Source organism: Haliotis asinina, chromosome 4, assembly GCF_037392515.1.
Source record: "Haliotis asinina isolate JCU_RB_2024 chromosome 4, JCU_Hal_asi_v2, whole genome shotgun sequence".
Lineage (NCBI taxonomy): Eukaryota > Metazoa > Mollusca > Gastropoda > Lepetellida > Haliotidae > Haliotis > Haliotis asinina.
Genome location: NC_090283.1, coordinates 11,868,840 through 11,889,267, shown reverse-complemented (window position 1 = coordinate 11,889,267; position 20,428 = coordinate 11,868,840). Strand labels below are relative to the sequence as shown.

The 20,428-nt window shown below is 41.5% G+C and overlaps 1 protein-coding gene across 1 annotated transcript in view; it reads right to left on the bottom strand.

The window, feature by feature from the left end:
* The window catches only part of LOC137281279 (ubiquitin carboxyl-terminal hydrolase 9X-like), a 67,518-nt gene that overhangs the window by 20,568 nt on the left and 26,522 nt on the right, over positions 1 to 20,428 (bottom strand). Inside the window, exons 14-41 of the mRNA XM_067812443.1 lie at positions 19,715 to 19,766; positions 18,994 to 19,065; positions 18,622 to 18,725; positions 18,343 to 18,460; positions 17,748 to 18,055; positions 16,549 to 16,789; positions 15,927 to 16,064; positions 15,465 to 15,585; positions 14,912 to 15,039; positions 14,717 to 14,779; positions 14,437 to 14,528; positions 13,930 to 14,167; positions 13,255 to 13,380; positions 12,664 to 12,830; positions 11,851 to 11,962; positions 11,140 to 11,195; positions 10,926 to 11,016; positions 10,140 to 10,286; positions 9,705 to 9,915; positions 9,338 to 9,456; positions 4,387 to 4,488; positions 3,599 to 3,771; positions 3,081 to 3,254; positions 2,492 to 2,633; positions 2,154 to 2,239; positions 1,913 to 2,004; positions 669 to 789; positions 152 to 230 (exon numbers count right to left, since the gene is read on the bottom strand). Of these exons, the coding sequence (XP_067668544.1) occupies positions 152 to 230; positions 669 to 789; positions 1,913 to 2,004; positions 2,154 to 2,239; positions 2,492 to 2,633; positions 3,081 to 3,254; positions 3,599 to 3,771; positions 4,387 to 4,488; positions 9,338 to 9,456; positions 9,705 to 9,915; positions 10,140 to 10,286; positions 10,926 to 11,016; positions 11,140 to 11,195; positions 11,851 to 11,962; positions 12,664 to 12,830; positions 13,255 to 13,380; positions 13,930 to 14,167; positions 14,437 to 14,528; positions 14,717 to 14,779; positions 14,912 to 15,039; positions 15,465 to 15,585; positions 15,927 to 16,064; positions 16,549 to 16,789; positions 17,748 to 18,055; positions 18,343 to 18,460; positions 18,622 to 18,725; positions 18,994 to 19,065; positions 19,715 to 19,766 (3,673 nt within the window). The remainder of the gene's footprint in view (positions 1 to 151; positions 231 to 668; positions 790 to 1,912; positions 2,005 to 2,153; positions 2,240 to 2,491; positions 2,634 to 3,080; positions 3,255 to 3,598; positions 3,772 to 4,386; positions 4,489 to 9,337; positions 9,457 to 9,704; positions 9,916 to 10,139; positions 10,287 to 10,925; positions 11,017 to 11,139; positions 11,196 to 11,850; positions 11,963 to 12,663; positions 12,831 to 13,254; positions 13,381 to 13,929; positions 14,168 to 14,436; positions 14,529 to 14,716; positions 14,780 to 14,911; positions 15,040 to 15,464; positions 15,586 to 15,926; positions 16,065 to 16,548; positions 16,790 to 17,747; positions 18,056 to 18,342; positions 18,461 to 18,621; positions 18,726 to 18,993; positions 19,066 to 19,714; positions 19,767 to 20,428) is intronic.

The window sequence follows — 20,428 nt, the reverse complement described above, 5'->3', positions numbered from 1 at the left end:
CCTACACAATATATTGATGTTAGCAAACAAACCCAGTTACTCTGAAATTACTGTTCTTCGAAACAATGAAGCACAAGTCAAACAATCTTGAAACCACTATGATATTGGCAGAAACATGATTGTGAAGCTACACTACTTTATGAAAGCTTACATCATCATCATCCATCTTGCACTCTGTGACATCGCCATCATCAAACTTGTACCACTTTGGATGAGGATCAGCAGCACCCCTGTGGAGGCAACAGACACACTGTGATACCATACTCACAATACAGTTGTTACCTTCAAAAGACTCACATCAACACAGCCACTAGTCATCCCTTTGTTTCCCACAATTTTGTTGTATAACATGGATCATGGCTCTAAATGAACTAAAGTGGGTAAGTTCAATTTCACGCCACACTCAGCAATATTCCAGCCATATAGCAGTGGTCTATGCACAGTTGTTGATGAGCCAGAAAATTTAGTGATCAACAGCATGAGCATCTTTCTACACAACCAGGATAAGATGTCATGTGTCAACCAAGTCAGTAAGCCTGATCGCCCGACTCTGTTAGTTACTTCTTACGTAAACGTACTCGAAATATAACCACCGATCATTTGCCTACACAGCAATCAAGACATTCGGGTATTTTCCATAAACAATAAACATGACGTCTCCTCCTCACCTGTGTAGAATATAAGAGTAGTAATGTCCTCCACTGGCCTGGCCACTGTGAACAACCACACCTATCAACTTGTACTTGGTACTCTGAGGATTTTCATCTAGATCGCCATCAATTATTTCTCCTAGAATGAAAAGCAGGTAACAATGACAAAACATGAACTTCTGCTCGAACAGCATCAATTAAACAAGCAATGATGATATGCAGAGAAGTCATTCCAGTCAACAACATTACTTTGTTTGAAGTTGCAGCAAAAATGTCAATCTTCAGATTAAATAAAGTAAAATACTTTTAAAACAAACACGGATATAACGAACTGGCCGCTATAGCAAACTGTTTTAAAAGTCCCGAATTAACCTCTGTATATTATCACATAAAAAAGTTGCGAGTAACAAATTCTCTATAACGTACTAATGGCTACAGCGAACTGATTTGCAATCCCCTTGAGTCCCGGGTAACACTAATTAATGGTGTGAATAACGAACTGGGCGAACACAATCAGTGTCACTGCCAGTTAGCGATGCTCACTTTGAAATCCTCGGCAGGCCCAGTTAATGCTAATTAATGGTGTCCGACATTTCCAGTGATGTCACACTTGATGACTTTATCTCAGCCGACAATGACATTGTCATTACTGAATGCCCCTCTGATGACGACATAGTAAAGTCTGTTTCTGATCAGCGCAACGCAATATCCCGAGTTGATTGGGAATGCGATGATGACGACATGAACAGTGATGAAACAGACCAGGCCCCAGCTTCATTCACAGAAGCCAATACGGCGCTACCAACTTTGAAAAACTTTCTTGTGTCACAGAAAACAACTGACATGTCTTCTTTCGATTTGCTCGCCGACTTGAATGAGGCTGTGGGACGTATGCAGTTGGCCAAGCATACACAGAGTAAGATTACTGACTTTGTAGTGAAAAAAAACATAACATAAACTGAGTAGGAATGTGTTGTACTGGATAGTGTGTTTTATTGTTCTTTCAATGGGATTTTCGTGAATAGCGAACTGTGGATATAACAAACTAATTTCTGTGGTCCCATGTAGTTCGTTATAAAAGTATTTTACTGTATATCACATGGTAAATGACAAGCTAGGAATAGCATCATCATAGCATGCTGCCATTCAAAATGCACTATAGAAGATACTACCTATTCTATCTATATCCATCACAACTACAGTACTTGACATCCCATTCACTTGTAAATTGAAATCCTTAAAGAATCAACCGAGTTACCGACCTTCTATTTTGGCAAGACCTTGAACTGTGTATGGTTCCATGTCAAACTTCCGTGGAAATTCAAAGTAGTCGTTGAACTTGATTGCACATTCCCTGGAAGACATGAAGCAAAATTTGAAAACAATTGCAACACATTTTATCTACTGATAATGCAATGTTTCTAATAAATATTAAACTTTTAGAAATTTAACAGAGGAAACCTTTTGCTCCACAGCTGGGGACTGAACACATTACAGACTTACCTTTCCCAGTCATAGTCAAATCTCTTTAACTGAATGGCCAGGATTTTTGGCAGTTTCTTTATCACAAGTCTTTTAACTGTATCCACCTGAGCAATAGAAGACAAAGGATAGTAAACAAAACTACATGAAATACAACAGCAAAAAAAACAAAAACAAAAAAAAACTTCAATGAAACAATATCAAATATCAAACATTTCCACAAAAAGCAACTATAATCAGTGGATAACTATTTTGATGAAGGAATATCATAGGGTATTCCATATTCTCTCAGCATACGATCACTAATGGAATTTCCAGCCATAGTCAAAGTTGTTGCCATGCAGTGATACTTCACTCACCTTCTTGTTGCATTTCTCACAGTGATATGCGTTGGCACCTTCTAGCAAGTCTCCTTTGACATACTGTTCAAGAGACTCAAACAGATTTTGATGATTCCTAATATCTACATTTAGAGTTGTGAAAGCTTCTTCCCTTTGATACCTGAAGACAAACAACAAACATTTAACAAATATCCTACTTATTCATTCTAACACAGTTTCTAAAAGTATTTACTGACATGCTGGGAAAAACATCTCATACATAGTAACATACTTTAGTACAATCCTAAAATACCTCCTCTGATACAACTTCCTTTAAAATGGCATTTAGCAGTAATACACACAAACAGGAGAAAGGTTTGGGATACCAACTTCTGTAGAATAAGGGAGATGTCCATTGAAGTATATTCCGGTGGATAAGACTATACTCCATAACAAATCCTCATGGAGTAAGAATATACGCCAAACTGAACACCTAATTAAGGAGAAAGGATATACCTTGAAACACCATATTACTTAAGTTGACAATATAACCAGTAATCCAATCAATAAAATATGTCCATAATAACTTCTAGTGAATATTACAGATGATATGGAAACATGTACTTACCTATGAGGGCAATCTTTACAAATCTTCTGATCAGCAAATGATCCTCCTAACACCTTTGTCATTGCCATTGGGTGACCTAAAGCCTTTAAACTTTCATCTAAACTGTCGACTAGACTGTTGAAGAATTCTAAAGCATCATGTTGCTCTCTCAGGTTGACAGGCTCCCCCCATAATCTGGAAATGAAAAACAAAAAGATTTCATAAAATTAGTTTTCATTCTTTCGTAAAGCAACAGCACTGTTACAGCTGACATAACTCCCACACATTCAAAATAGACTATAACAGTCAAGATCCCTTTGTGAAACCAGGCCCTGTCATGACAATGAGTGTGACAATGGCTATGCTTCAGCTTTTAGGCAGTCCTGACATGTATATGAAGAAATGAACCTCCTGTCTTAGTCTATTTTATTTGTATGACGCTCAGGCTAACAGTTAACAATTACTTGAATTACAGGTATTCTACAGTGGAATGCAATCCTCCTTATATTAAGAGTACTGTGTTTATTGGCTCCACTTACTTGAAGTGTTTCCAGAATCCCCTTGGTACATGATACTGCAGCCTGCTAGCGGCGAGATGGCCAAAGATGACCTGGATCTGTTTGAGTACCCCCATGTGGTAGTCTTTCCTCTCCTCCACCTTGTTCCCCTTGTCATCATCCTTCTTCTCCTCCTCACTCATGTCAACATTCGTCTATAACAGCCATATCCAAAAACAATCAATTCAAGGTCTGAGGTAAATCATAGTTGCTATTTCTGGCACAGGACTGTCGCTGAACATAAGGGTAATTTGTCTTGGTATATATGTTGCCATGCTAGTGAAATGCAGTCAGAGTTACCTGCCTTGACTTGTACATCAAATAATGAAGGAAGAGATGCATTCAACAATATGCAGAAACTTGGGACAAACATGTATTTAACAAGTCTCCTATAAACCTTTTCTGATATAGACGATAAAGATCAAACAATGGTATCAAAATTGATTGAAGACTGTGGAAAGACAAGAGAAGTGAGAATATGATGACAGTCATATATAGACCCATGGCACTTGATAACAATTTCATCTGCATTTACAACAAGCATTAGGTATTGAGATATTTCTTCTCACTGGATAATCCGATATGGGAAACTGTTGGAGTTGCCTTGTGCAAACAATGAAGCACAAAACCTGTATACCATCGTGTGTCTTTGAGGGAGGATGTTGATGACAACAGTAGTAGAGATAGTATCAGCTGCAACAGCAGTAGCATGGACCATACCAAGGTCCACTTTCAGTTAAAGTTCCAGAATGGAGTAGAGTTCCACTTACCTCCCCTTCTGCCTTTTCATCATTCATGAACTCTTCTTCAATGTCATCAGCTGCACCCTCCACACCCAGAATACCATTGCGGATTGGCTCGATCATAAACAACTGAAATTGTAAGAGTGACTTATACAGATACAGTGGGAATGCACAATGTTTGCAGCCTTCAAACACACTAGATACAATTATGAAAAAAGACTTACAATTCAAATGTATTACATTCTCAAACACAAATACAACAGTTGCCATATTTGTACTAATGGTGTCAAAATCTGAGCTATGCCAAGTAAGAATAATGTTTCCATCTTTAGGCAAACTTATACCAACCTGTAGAGGTTATGAATTCTTTGAAGAATGTCCTCCTTGGGGTACATATATAGCATTAAAATGTCCATTTAAAAATGCCTACGACAGTTGTAACAATATTGAATAAATATTTTACAAAACAAAAAATTCGTTTTGTCTTGTGAGACCACCCCTACAGGGCCCCCACCCGGGCCCCTTAACAGCCAAGAGCAGGTAACTCTCGCCGTGTACCTCATACCTCACTTTTCATGCTGAGATTGTCAGACAGAATGTGGGGAGGCGGGTGGCCGTACCCCATGGAGGACATTCTTCAAAGAATTCATAACCTCTACAGGTTTGTATAATTCTTTTTCAGAAGAAGTCCTCCTTGGGGTACATATATAGCATAAGACAGACTCCCAACGAACGCGAGTCGGGAGCTGCATTCTGTCTGCTGATGTGTACCCTACACACACTCTCATACACTGCCGAAGCTGCGAGAGATAGAGAAATACACTTACCCAATCACCAAGCCGCTGATGTCAATCAGGCGGGGGCGTGGCAACATAGGGTCGAAAGAGCCAATCGACAATAACCCAGCAAAGGTGATGGACATACGACCACACCTCATGCCATTCACTGTAAATATTCCCCCAAACCAGCGAAGTAGTGCCGGGAATAACAGTGCAAGGGTAAATATGAGCGTATGTCGACGCTAATAGTGAAAAAACCGTCTATAGGTAGTTTCTCTTTTTTCTCTTTGTGTGTTTTTTTTATATATATATATATCAAAACACCACCACCAGGGGATATCCGTCACCAATATAACAAGAAATGTTTCGTGAAAACCCACCACCAGGAACATTTCATGATAAACAAAGTCGAGATCTCAAACGCTCATTCAGCTAGGGGAATCACGACTCTGCCCACTGGTGAGAACTGTATGGCCAAATCGAGCACGTTCCCGTGAATGTATGTCCAGTTGGTAGTGACGGATAAACGTGCTCGGTCGGCTCCAAACAGCCGCAGAGCAGATCTCCTCAATGGGCAGAGCCGTGGCATAAGCCTGTGACGTAGCCACTGCCCTAACAGAATGAGCCTTTAACCCATTAGGGATAGGTAACCCTTTATGAGTATATGCCATACAAATGGCAGAGACAAGCCACCTAGATATGGTTTGCTTGTTCGCCGGCAGACCAGCTCTTCCCCCACCATAACAACAAAACAACTGGTTATCTTTTCGGATATCAGCAGTTCGTTTGATATAAGCCCTAAGGGTCTTACGGACATCTAAGACGTGAGCACGTCGAAGAGAGGTACCGAGCGAGGGAGGCTGCATGAGCTTAGGGAGCTCGATAGGCGCTGTAACATGAAAAGCGCCTGCGATCCTAGGACGGTAAGAATCCGGCAGTCTAATACTGACCCTGTCTTTGTGAAAGACGGTCAAAGCAGGATCCGCTGACATTGCATGAATGTCACCTACCCGCCTGCCAGACGTTACCGCCACAAGAAAGGCAGCCTTCCACGTTAACAGCTGGAGAGAAAGAGACGATAGCTCGTGAAAAAGAGGACCGGACAACCAGTCAAGAACGACTGACAAGTCCCACAGGGGACTAATCCGCCGGACAGTCGGACGGATCCTATCCACACCCGCTAAAAAACGCTGAACAAGAGGTGCTGCCCCAAGAGAGCACCGTCAACAGGAATATGGAATGCCGAAATGGCCGTGGAATAGCCCCGGATAGTAGAGGCGGCTAGCCTGACTCTAACCGGGACTGCAAAAATTCCAGTACTTCAACTAGAGTTGAAGAAAAGGGATCAAGAATCCCCCTGTTGACACACCAGCGTGCATAACAGGCCCATCTATCCTCATATTGAATGTTTGTCGAATCCCTCCGCGAAGCCAGAATTGTGTCTGCAACTGGTGCAGAAATTCCGCTCGCTTGGAGGCGATTCCTGACAGTGGCCAGGCAACCCACTGAATCCTGGGATTCGGGTACGGCGCTCCGTTCTGGGATAGTAAGTCCGGTCGAAAGGGTAAAAGGACAGGAGGCAATGCCAGAAACCTCATCATTACCGGAAACCAGCTTTGAGACGACCAAAGAGGAGCAAGAAGCACTAACAGTCAAGCTGGTTGGGTGGCAAGCTGCGAGAGGACCCTGGGAATCAGCGGCAGAGGTGGGAACGCCCACAATACCCTGTCCGTCCAATCGAGCTGGAAAGCGTCCTGAGCGATGGCTCTCTGATCCGGTATCCGAGAACAAAACACCGGAATCTGGTTCGTTCCACCAGAGGCAAACAGATCCACCTGGAACGATCCGAACAACCGGGAGATAATCCCGAATATCTCCCGATGCAACATCTACTCGTGAGGAGCTAGGACACGTCGAGAGAGCGCGTCTGCTCGAACATTGTCCACCCCGGGGAGATACACGGGACACACCCGAACATTGAACCGGTCGCACCACTGTAGAAAGTGCCACGCCTCCTCTAGGAGAGATACCGTACCGCCCTGTTTCAGGATATAGGTCATTGCCGTCTGGTTGTCCATCTCTAGACGTACCACACAGCCTCGAACCGTCTCCCGAAAGTGTTGGAACACTAGCCGGACAGCTCTCAATTCGAGCACATTGATGTGCAGGCGCGTTTCGTGCTGTAACCATAGGCCCGAAACTGAATGGGCGCCCAGCACGCCACCCCACCCTGTGAGGGAAGCGTCCGTCTGAATTGAAAGGGTTGGTGAGGGAGCATCCAGGGGTAACCCCCTGGATAGATTCCCTACCACTGTCCACCACCGTAAATGAGGAAGGAGCCACTCCGGAGTGAGGAGAATCAACTCGTAACTCCTGCCGTGGGACCACATTCACGCCCCCGTACTGAATGGGTCGCATCCTCAACCGCGCCCTCCAAACAACGTCCACCGTCGCTGCCATGTTGCCTAGCAACTGGAGCCAAACCCGAGCCGAAGCCGAGGGGGACTCGAGGAATTGCATAACAACTCTCTGAACTTCGGAGATCCGATCCGGCGACAGGGAGACTATGCCTCTCGCTGTGTCGAACCGTGCGCCTAAGAAGATCAGATCCTGTGTAGGAACTAGGTCTGACTTCTTGAGATTGATAATCCAGCCCAACCTGGTGAGAATACACATTATGGCGAATGTTGCGTCTCGACTCAAGTGAGCGGCAAGTGCTCGTATAAGCCAATCGTCCAGGTACGGGTGACAACACCTGCCCTGTGACCTGGCCACTTGCTCTGGGATTAACATAAGCTTGGTGAATACCCTCAGAGCCGTAGCAATGCCGAAGGGAAGCACCCGAAACTGATAGCAAACCCCATCGAAGGAGAACCGCAGGTACTTCCTGAACTCGGGATGCATCGGAACATGCAGGTACGCATCCTTGAGGTCGATGGACGTAAGCCAGTCGCCTCTTTCTACAGATGAGATCACTGACCGTAGTGTCTCCATCTTGAATGACGGTACCTGCAGCATAGTGTTCAGCCGTTTGAGATTGAGAATTGGTCTGAACCCTCCGTCCTTTTTGGTGACCAGGAAATAAGTGGAGTAAAATTCCTCTTGTTCCTGGCCCCCGTGGAACCACCTCGATGGCCGCCTGAACTACCGGCACAGGAGTGCGCCGAATTCCGGAAAAGGGAGGCGGGTCTCTCTTCCATAGTGGTAAGTGGCCGTCCCTGAGTGTGGATAGGACCCAGGGGTTGGAGGTTACCTTTTCCAAATCCGACAGGAAGTAGGAAAGGCGGCCACCCACAGGAAGGTTTGGCAGAAGGCAATGAATGCCCGACGTCGGCAGTGCTCCGACTGCTTGATTCGGGTTCACTTGCAAGGGCTCCGGAGGATGACTTACTGGGAAGCCGGGGCCGACTTCCCTTTCCTCGGAAAAGGATGCTGGGGCGCCGCAGCCTTGCCCTTGCCCCTACCCTTACCCTTACCCTTCCGCGACTGCAAGGGCTGTGCCCACTTAGCAGAGTCCTTGGCCGGAGCCGAAGGATAAGCGGAGGAAAGCACCGGGGGACGCGCACGAGAAGTGTGAGGCTGTTCTAACAAGGGTTTAGACTCCTTGAATGTAGACACAGCCTCCGCGGCCTCCTGGACTACTGATGCCGCTCCCGGGAAGAGAGTAGATCCCATCCGGAATGGCAGTGAAAGTAGCGCTTGTTGAGTGGCCGGCAAATACCGTGCCACGGACAGCCACAGTCTACGGAGGCCCATAACTGCAGACATCATCTGACACGCCGAGGACCTGATCGAGTCCCGCGCTAGATGTGACTGCACCTCTGTAAGCTGTTGAGCGAGCGTAGGGGAAACACACTCCTCCTCAACACCGCCGCCGTCAACAAGCCGACACTGCAATACCGAAGTTTATGCGGCGTGTATTGTGACTTTAAGGCATTGAGCTGCATTTCGGTACTGCTCCTCAAACGACCTATAAGCCGATTTGAGGGCAGTAACGTTAGAGGTGAACAGAGGCAGGCGGCGTCCTTATTCAATATTGTTACAACTGTCGTAGGCATTTTTAAATGGACATTTTAATGCTATATATGTACCCCAAGGAGGACTTCTTCTGAAAAAGAATGAACTGGCTGCCCAAGCTAATCAATTTGTCTCTACACTAGCTGAGATTAGCCAGGTTTATTAAGAAGCGAAACACTCACTTGTTGTAATACAGAATTCATGTAACATGTTGCACCAGCATTCTTCAAACCAACAAAGCCTTTGGATGGCCTTGGCCCAACTGGTGGTAAGTACTCCCATTCTGACAATGGAGTCTCATCTACAAAGATAAGTACACATATGACATTTCATGAAAATGATTAACATGAGCATGTAAAAGTCAAATGTGTAAGTTGAAAGTTGAAATGAAGGGAGGTAATAGGATCATCTAATTTTACCCCCATAGCATTTGATTCTAGACATCCCTCAATCCTCAAAGTTTACTGTTTGACTTTTACACTTAATTCTGAACACTGGTTACTTCAAACCAACATCATATTAATGCACCCACATGCAATGAACACTTACTAGTATAATACATATCAATGACCATGGCGGCAAGGAAGCGCAGGTTGTGCACGCAGCCAGTGCACAGCGCTACCAGGAGATCAAAAGCTGCTATCACAGTCACGGGGGAACAGCAGACAGGCACAGCCTGCTCTGCCGGAAAGTCACCATTCAATTTGCGACACTGCAACACTATCTTGGATGCCGGGAAGATAAAATCTTCTACTATTTCCTGAAAGGGAAAAAGTGGTTTGAGACACAGAAATCCTAAACGTACATTGCACCAAACAATACAACTTACATAATGGGAGCAGAACTGACTTGGCATGTCAACAGTTATGAACATCTACCGGCAGCAGTGTCATGATGATGAACAGACGAGCATCTAGAGAACAAGCCCTCTATTTTCCCCCCTTGCACAATGGACACAAGACAAGAATATAGCATTCTTCTCACCCTGATGAGATTTGATCCTCCCTTTTCTGAGCCTATGTTGAATTTCTTCTCTGGGGACTGGAACGCTAGAAGCTCTCGTGTGATCCCTAAGTGGCCTTCAAGCAATGCCTCTTCAGTCTGCACTTCGGATCCATTCAGCACTAAGTCCTGGAGAAGTGAACATCACAGTGGCTAGAGATTATTTAAAAATACTCATCAATAAATAGCAATGGTTGAAACTGAGCATAAAATCAAGGGGTTTAATTTCAGCAACTGCATAGACTTGAATACTGACTAAATCCTATGGTCAGGATATAAAATTTGTGTTGCAACTTCTTTCTTTCTAGTACCATTTTTGTATCAGTAACCCCCAGAATCCAAATACAGGTAGACCTACTGGTGAAGCAACCTGGATTGTTCATGAGATAATGGACTAATCCTGTTAGACTTTCAGTCATACAATTATTCTCCAGCTACATGGGGGACAAGGCCCCAAGGCCTGGGGCTAGTCAAAGACATCTACCACTTATGAAAGATAAAAGCATGGTTATGAACAGATCTAGGCTGTAGCAAGTCTGTCACTAATCATATGAGTGATATGCAAATCATCTCTGGTTGAGAAGCAATTTTCAAAATGGAGTTACAATAGATCACTTTGGTCTGCCATCCAGCCTCATTACCAAAGAATGCTATATAAGAAGACAGTGATGCAGTGACTACAAAAACAGACACCTGTTTCAAGCATCTCTATATATGTCCCACTATTCATGTTGATGCGTCTCAAAAAGATGTGATAAATTTACTTACCCTGACTCTTTTCAACCATGCAATTTCATTATTCAGCAATGCTTCTGCTGTAGAGAGACTAGCTTCACTTGCAAATGCATAACTTAATAACCTGAAAAGGAGAAATATATTTCGCATTTTGTCCTGAACAATAAGGTGTAAATGCTCAGCATGTGGTGAAAAAATGTTATCTTAATCTGAAGGAATTTTTCCTAAAACACAAGGTGATACTTACCTACATAAAAGCTGGAAATACTCATGTGACTGTTTTGCATTGTCTTTTGCAGTTGTCTGAAATGAAACCAGCATAACCTATGCTACTACAGTGTGTACAAAAACAAGTCTTCACAAACTGATGAATATCCAGGAACATGCCAACATTCAACACAAGTGTTAAAGGATATTACAATATTCCAGTAGAATTGTCATATTTTATCTACATGAGGTGAGGTGAAATGGGATTAATGTTGCATTTGAGAATATTTCACTCACATGACGACATCCATGTACATGTGCATGTGGTTGCTTGTTCTAGCCTAGACTTAAGTTGGTTTTATAGTGCTAACTCACAGAGATACCATGCTGCAGTTAAGCATCTTTACCCTACTCAGACACACTGTACTGCCTCTAAGCGACCAGTCCTTCTAGTACATATTATGCCTTGCACCAGGCATGAACCTACGAGTACCATATTTTCGCGGCTTTTGGTGTGACACAGCCAGGGATCGAACCTCCAACCCTCTACTCAGAGGTGGCCTCATCTGTATCACAATAGCCTGTATGTGAAAGGTGGACCAAACAAACAGTTACAATAAAATCCAACTCTTACAGCAAGAATGCATTGCTGGAGACCTGTTCTAACATGGACCTTCATGATTTGTTGTGATTCTTAACACCAGGTGATGGGTTGAGGTTTGAACATTCTTATCTAGAAGGACCTACTCACCGACAATACTGTGAAGAGCAGAGTAATCATGAAATGCTGGGGTCTGTGACTCGTACTGCATCGTGTGGCCATCAGGAAAAACTGGTCAGAAGCACAGATCCTCACTGATCGGCTGTAGATAGACAAGTTGTTTCTTTACATAAACCACCTTACATTTTAGAATAAAGTGACATACAAATACAAAATACTCATTCTGCATCTACCCAGTTTCAATTTTGGCATGACTATCTGTGCCATGATGATGTGTTAAAATATGAACTACCAAAATTTCTTCAGACCTTTCCAAATTGGCTGGTGATAATGCTAAAGGACCCATCAGGACAAATTGTAAATGTATTACTGGCATTTGTCTGGAGGACTATCCATAAACATATTGAGATCACAAAGAAAAATCTTCAGAACAGTATAATTCTATTAGACAAGATGTGATGAATATTACCATATTCAGACATCAGCAATGGTGTCTTATAAACACTGACACAATATCAATTCATTAAGGTAGAGAATCCCCTACACTGCTCCTATTGCATTTTACTGATGTCTAAGGATGGAAACATACATGTGTCTAGTTGTCTATTTTTCCACAGACCGGTATGGATAAATGAGCAAGCATGTGTTGCATAATGCTTTGCTGGCTTAATCTGGCCCAAAAAAGACCCATCAAAACAGTGAAAGCATGAGCAAGTATATCTACCTGGAAACAAATGGTCATATACTTGGCTACCACAACAGAAATGGGGTACAGTGACCTATTCTTGCCAATACCACCACAAGATAAATGAAGTCATAATGTATCTCCTCCTGTCCTCTCACCTGCTTCTACAGAGGAGCAGCAGATCAATGATGAAACACTGCCAGGCCTTGTCTTTGTGGAGAGCATCGAGAGCAGCAGGGAACAGAGCCAGGCATACTGTCAACACTTCTAAAGCTTCTCGGGCCACTCCAATATCCTCCATATCAGAGGGCACATAGTCCTTAGGCTGAAACAACAAAGTGTGCTCAGTTGGTCAACTGGTAAATCTGGTTGATTCCAACAAGACTAAACAAGGGTACTATCAATTTGACCTTCTGAGAAACCATCTAAACTTTATATCATAATCACATTCCAAGATGAATATAGGTGACAATAAACAATTTTCAACATCACATCTTCTTTCCTAAATTTGGGAAAGCAAAACAACATTCCTTACCTATCAACATGAATACTGAAACTTGGGGTTATGCATAAGACATACCTCTGTTTACCTTACATTGCAATGTTGCACTAACACTCTTTCTCAATGATCATATAACTCTGTCACCAGATAGGCAATTTTATTTGTATCGATTCTTAACAGCTTTACATCCATGGACAAAACACAAAGTACTCTTGTCATTACTTGCATAAATCTTTGACATACATACCTTCTCATGTGCTCTGTGTATATCCTCTATTGAGGCATGGACAAGATGAAGAGAACAGCTACTAGCTGCCCAGGCTATCTTCTGTATGGACTTCACAGTTGCCAAGTCTGGTAACACACTAGTGGCCTGCAAAGAGAAGTCAGGAAACATGACACCAAACATATTTCCATCAACACATATTAAGTCGGTTTTAATATGCACATGTACACTTGTGGGACTTTCAGGATGGTACAAATGGCTTGACAAAAAATAATACACAATGAACGAATAATTCTCCTAAATATGGTTAGATGGGTCAATTTATAGGCCGCCATGATTTGGCTGTCATCATTTAACTAAGTGCAGCTGCTGACATATCAACATCAAGAACATCATCATATGACAATTTCTTCCTCCTTATACAGTCTTTGGGTGTGGGATGGGGGGTTGGGGCAAAAAGAATAGTCCAGGAGACTATTTTCTTCACCTCAGATGCTGTAGCAAATGGACCTTTAAAGAGACAAAAATATTAACGATCAGTTAATTCATATTTTCTATCAAAATAGAAGTCTTAAGAACTAATTCAGCTAGTAGCCGATGAGGACTTCAGTCATGGATTTTTACTTGTCCTCTGCACAATTTAGCAGTCACAGACAGGAATGACTGTTGAAGGCTGTCATGGTAACAAGCACTAACCTGCTCCCCTAGATTCTGCCCCAGTCTTAATGCTACATTTCTGGTGGTAAACTCCGCATCAGGACTGGGAATGTGTAGAAGGGCCTGCTGTAATGCTGCAGCCTGGTTGTGTTCCACTACTGATACAGCCGGCACCTGGGACTCGGCATGACAAGCATCCACCACTACCTGCACCTTTGCATGGCCCACCGTTGTCAGCATCAACTTACACACCTTCAGAACTGTCAGGTATGCCGCTCTGAAAATAAATAAAAAATTATAATAAAATATCATGAGAATAGCATAAAATACAGCACAACAGCTGGAGGATTATGGAAACATTCATCACTATCCTCGATTTTATGAAAACTGAGGACAAAGATATTTACATCAATGTCCCACTTCAGTAAAACATTGAATCAGCCATCAAAAAACAGAATTCCTTGACAGACAGAATATTGACATGATGTTACCCACACTACATACAAGTTTCACTCCTGTCTAACATTCAAATGATCTGTTTGATACCTTCTTGTTGGCAGGTCAGCATTAGGCAGAAAGTTGTTCTTGGTCAGCATGTTGATGGAAAGTTGAACACCTCCACTCCTCACAAAGTTCAACTACAATTGAAGACAATACAAACAATGACACAAAATCTGAAACATCTAAAATACTGTCAGATACAACTTAAACCACAATGAAACACAATCTGGACCTCAGTTCTATTTCAGCCATTCCTTCGAAACAAATTGAGGTTGTAGGTTCCATTAAGTTTTTCTAAAGATATCAACAGTAAATCTAAACTGACCTGAAACTCAAAGGCCTCTTCGACCAATGGATCCACTGCAGGCATAAGCAAACTGTAAGCAGTCTGGAACAGAGACAGAAACAATTCATGTTTACTTCCAGGTGAAGTCCTTCTAAAACAACGTATACGTATAAATATTCATACGAAGGACTATGTAAACAGTATGTAAAAACATATGAGCTATGCTTTCCGTACCTCAATATTATAAAGAACTTGAGTAGGAGAAGGATTGAAGAACAATGCCTCCAGGCTCACTGCAACTGATCCATCAGCCTTGGCATTCTCAGAACAAATTCCTCGGAATTTCTGAACAGTAGTCCCATCTGCAGTGTGAAACAGCGTTAAGACATCCGCACAAACAAGTGTCTTCTAATAGGATGCAAACACTAACTGACGACACCTCTCAATGAAGATGATGACAATGATGATGAGCAGGAAGCTCAGGAGAAACATTTTAATCAACATTTCAGGGCTACTACATGACCTTTCTCACCTGAATGAATCAAAATAAATGCCATAATTGCACTTAAAATCAATAGCAAGGAAGTTGTTCTTAAAACAATCAATACTTTTTGCGTCCATGTTTCCATCTGTCTCTAACTTACTCGTTTATTTTAACTCACTTCATTCTTTTGGTGTGTCTTAAGACATGGAGTGTGCACGTCTTCTTTTCACATTTCTATCTTATCAAACATGAAAAGGATAGACTATGACTTGAAAAGAAAAGTAGAAGCCAATATGAACATACCAGCCGGCATCAGCTTGAGTACTGCTCTAGCTGTATCTCGTAGTTTGGGTACTTGTAGCTGACCACCCAGGTCCGACAGTTGGAAGAGAAACTGAGCATATCGAGGGTCTTGAGCCATCAGCTGCAAAACAAAAGCATTGGGTTGATGTGTTTCATCTGTGCATAATGACTTTCATGCAACAATATACATACACAATACAGTTCCATTTTAATTTGTGACAACAGAATGGCTCAATAAATTATGAACTCATTCAACTCCCATCCTCCTCTCATTCCTCATACAACTGTTTTAACTTCCTCTACATATGCTAGAAATCCAGAGCTTTTTGAAAGTATACTGGTATTTCCAATATGTTAAAAACTTTTAAAATACAATTCCTAAACTAAAAATTGACATATCATCTACCAAAACACTTGATAACTTTTCTGTACTTGTATTTTAAACAAATAATCTGCACTAACCACTCCTGGCAGACTGTTTTCTGCCTCCACATTGGGTCCATCATAGGCATTGTGAGGTGACCCAACAGAGCTGTCAGAGCTACTGTCAGGACTTGAGGGCATGTTGCTCCCAACTTGAACTAGCTTGGCAGTTACTGTCTGTAACAATTCAGACAAGGAAATGATCAAACAATTAGCTCACATACAAAACATATTTAGGACTTCATGCTGAGTGATAATGAAGGTAAAGTGATAAAAGAATGTTATTTTGCTACCCTAACTTCAGGGTTCTTATAACAATTCCCATTCACTCTCCTAGAAGAAACAGTCATCGTGCAACAATATTATATGGCACTATTTAAGCATGGGTGGGGACGTACTACTGAAATTTGCAGCAGATGTGAAAGCACATGCTTTCACTAAAAGCCCAAAAGTTATCAACTCATTGTATCTATACTTCTTCTGGACAGTATCCCAACCAAATTCTGCGAAATATCTAACAAGTTTAGATATGGTAAGATCATATGTAGTTCAGATGGTTAAATGATTTTCAAGATTAATTAATATATTATCTACTAAAAAAGCATGTTTACAAGCAATAACCAACAAGGACATACATCTAGTAACAAAAGAATCAACTTACCATCTTGTCTCTTAGAGGAATCTGTGAAATAAGCTTCTTGTCTTCACTTGGGTCTAGCTGTTCACCATTGACATAGAGATCTACTTTGATGTTGTTTGCATTGGCCTTGACTCTTGATAAGATATACCTCCTTAATGAACCAACTGTATCATTGCTGTGAGACCATACCTCCAGATCTTCAACTTGTCTCCCCTGGTTTGGGAACCTAACTTTAAGAGTTACTAGTTTGCCACGACATGCTCTACAAAGAAACAAACACATTAAATATAATGCTGAGCATGGCGAGCAATACATATAAATGTGGCTTTTTAAATACAACTGAGTGATGAGACTAACTTTTCTGCTATTATTAGTGATGAAAACTGTGCCTAAATGATCAGGGATCGTTCTCTTAAACTCCTAGTAAAAAGCTTCAGATTTAAGGTGCTCTTAGATTAAGAAACTATGGCAGCAACTGTAAGACATCCCCTTAATTCAAACACTGATTGTCATTGTCCAGTCACTGTTAACATCCATAAAATTGATAACACTTAACTTGGAATACTGTCATTTGTCTTAGATAATTTTTCACCTTGCAATTACAAATTGAAAAGAAATTTTCGAATAACAAAATTTTTTTTCTAAAGCAAAACCCTAGAGCCATTACTGGGCAAACTTAAGACCCCATTCTACCATGCTATCATACTGCTATGACTTCATACTGACCAATACTTAACACTAAGATCATCTTGGCTAAAGGGTATACTCAAAGTTTGTTTCTTTGTTGTTAACACCACACTCAGTAATATTCTTTTGTCAGCCTGTAAATAATCCAGTCTGGACAAGACAATCCAGTGATCAACATTATATGCATTTGGGATACAATTGGGATATGACAACAGGGTCAACCATACTAAGCAATATTCCAGTTGCATGGTGACAGTCTGTAAACAATCAATTCTGGACCAGACAATTCAGTGATCAACAGCATGAGCATCTATCTACACAACTGGGATATGATGACGTGTCATCGAAGTCAGCGAGCCTGACCACTCAATCCTGTTTGTCACCTGTAGTCATGGGTCACTGATGATAAATTTTAACAAGGATCTTCACAGGTTTATATCCTGTCTATGTTAAAGTATTGAAGTTACAACAATCATAATATTATGATTGCTTGATGGAACAGGGAATAGGACTACACAAGAAAACTGACGTACCTGCTGAGAGGAAGGATGGTACGCTCCTCCCCGTAAGCTTCATCACACTCTGCCACATACTCTTTTAGCACTGTGAGTATTCTCACCATGCGTATTGTCTCCTGCATCACTCTACTAGTGCTATCAGCATCCTTTTCCAACACACTCACTGTGTCAAATGAGGCTTTTAGTCTATCCACACATGATTGTATAAAGTCCTCATGAATCTCGATTTGATTCTGTTGTAACCTTGGTCCAAGGTTGGTAAAAATGTCTTTCAAAAGAGCAATTGCTTTTTCAGCAACTTCATCTGGACTCCATAGCACAACCTGAAGTGAAGAGAGAACTATCCATATTAACAGCAAAAACTACACTGTATTTCTTTAGCATCAAAGGGCACCACATTGAGCATCAGTTCACCATTCCAGTTACTGCTATGTACCTGAAGAGTGAGTTTAGTTTTATGCCGCTTTTAGCAATATTTCAGCAATATCATGGCAGGGGAACACCAGAAATGAGCATGTGTCTGGAGAACACTGATGATCAACCATCAAAAGCACTTTTAGACATTAATCAATCCTGACAAAATTTCATTTGAAAGAACAATGTAACCCACCCTCCACATGTAATCCAGTCCTATCAACTCAAGGTCGTCCATCATATGGCCTCCTCTTCGTTTGGCAATGAGCTTGTTTTCCTTTAGATTCACTTGCTTGAAAAACCTTTCAAAACAGCTGGAAGCAAAATTATTCTTGATCAGAACCGATGCAAATATAAGGCAATTGTTATTTACTATGTCAATGACATTTTTGCCACTGCCATTTTAATATACTATTGAAATCATGGCACTGGTTTTTGAGTAGTATTTCAAATGATTTAAACTTATACCACTTACTTCATTCCGTTTTCTGTGAGCAGTGCAGGGTCAAGCTGTAGAATGTTTCTCTCAAAGAAATCTCTTGTGATTTCAGGGTCTAGATCTGGTTCTTCTCCCATCAGCTGTAAGTATACATGCTCATGAATAACAATTCTAATACTCTAACGCGAAATATATTAAAATTCCAATAATCAGACACAACAGTACTAAATAAGTGAAAATGAAACGTGGTATAAGAAACAGTGTTTCTGGGAGAAGAAAATTTTTGATATTTGAGTGCAGACAACTCAGGCTTTCTGTAATACTGTGCACAAATGGGATTCTGGAAAATTCCATCGAACCTGAAACAGTCAGGATCAAGTGTAACAGTAACACAGACTGCCAACTTACCTTTGCAAACCATTTGAAACATGATTCCCTGTCTGTGATGTAAATTGCATTCTCAGCCAAACAGTGCCAGATCTGACAAAAGAAATTATTATTTATAAAATATATCGTATTATATTATTAAATAGTCTACATCTGATAAGTATCCATCCTTGACAATCTCCAGGGTGTATGTTATGGCAAGTCTCCACTATCCCCTGGATGCATCTGTAGCTCGGCCCAATGATTCTATTACCTCCCTAGGCTGGCTTTTTATCCAATGGGGTGTCTACGCTAGGAAGTTGAGTGTACCAATCACAAGTCACTTTTGCTGTTTACCTTATCTAACCGATTAACCTTGGCAAAACAACTGATGCAAAGATACCCTAAAAGGGGTAGGAGTTCATGCATATATTTTCAGACCTGTCAATTTGTCTGTATGATTTCCACAAAAATCTGAGTCGCACTGCATCCAAACCTTCACGGCTGGGACCACTTTCTTTGTTGACACTGTCAAGCTCGGTTGTAACTGCAGCTTAGTTGATAGGCTACTGTGAGAATGCTGAACCAGCAAAGGGAGGTAATAAGGCTAATGTGAGAATGTTGTGCCAGCAAAGGGGAAAACAATTATTGGGCTGAGCCATAGATGCATCCAGAGTACTTGTGGAGATTTAGTGGAACATATACCCTTTAGACTATCGAGGATGATACATATCCAAATCAAAACAACCCTGTTCAAACTCACCTGTCTTGCTTGAGGTTCACACAGCCATAACTGTCCATCCTTCAGTAGGAATCTGGAGGCAGAAAAACAATAAATGAGGGTACATATCCTGCTTTATTAAGATCCTAATTTACTTTCATTTCAGAAAATGTAATTTTCTGATTAAAATTGATATTTAATACTTATCCTGACTCATGTTCAATATGCTTGTCTCCTTCTTCTGTCCGAAATTAGCGGAAAACTTGAATCCCTTGAAGTTCCCTTCTTTAAAGAGGATGTAAAATCAACACTCACTCACAAGCAGCCTTTCTTTAGCCCGTTCATTGGTGTGCAAATCAGCCACATGACTGGCCATGCTTCTCACTCTCTCTGAATCAAACCGCCTAACACCAGGATTTCCAGTGAAATCCAGAATGTCATGAGAGGGGAGGATGGGGGCTGACCTCATGAGTCAGGATAAGTATAAAATATCAATATAATCAGAAAATTACATATTTCTGCTTATCCAGACTCATTATGCTTGACAGAATCCGACAAAATTGGTGGTGGGTCATGCCAGTTCATGCAAGGATTCTCTGGTTCTCTTTATTTTACATCATGTAACTTCATATGGGAAATTGAAAATGTCACTGTAGACTTGAAAACATTCAACTTTCGTTCTGTATCTTGGGGATTACACTTGACAAACTTGTCAATGAAAGTGTCTTGTGACATCTTCGTGTGGTTTTAGATACA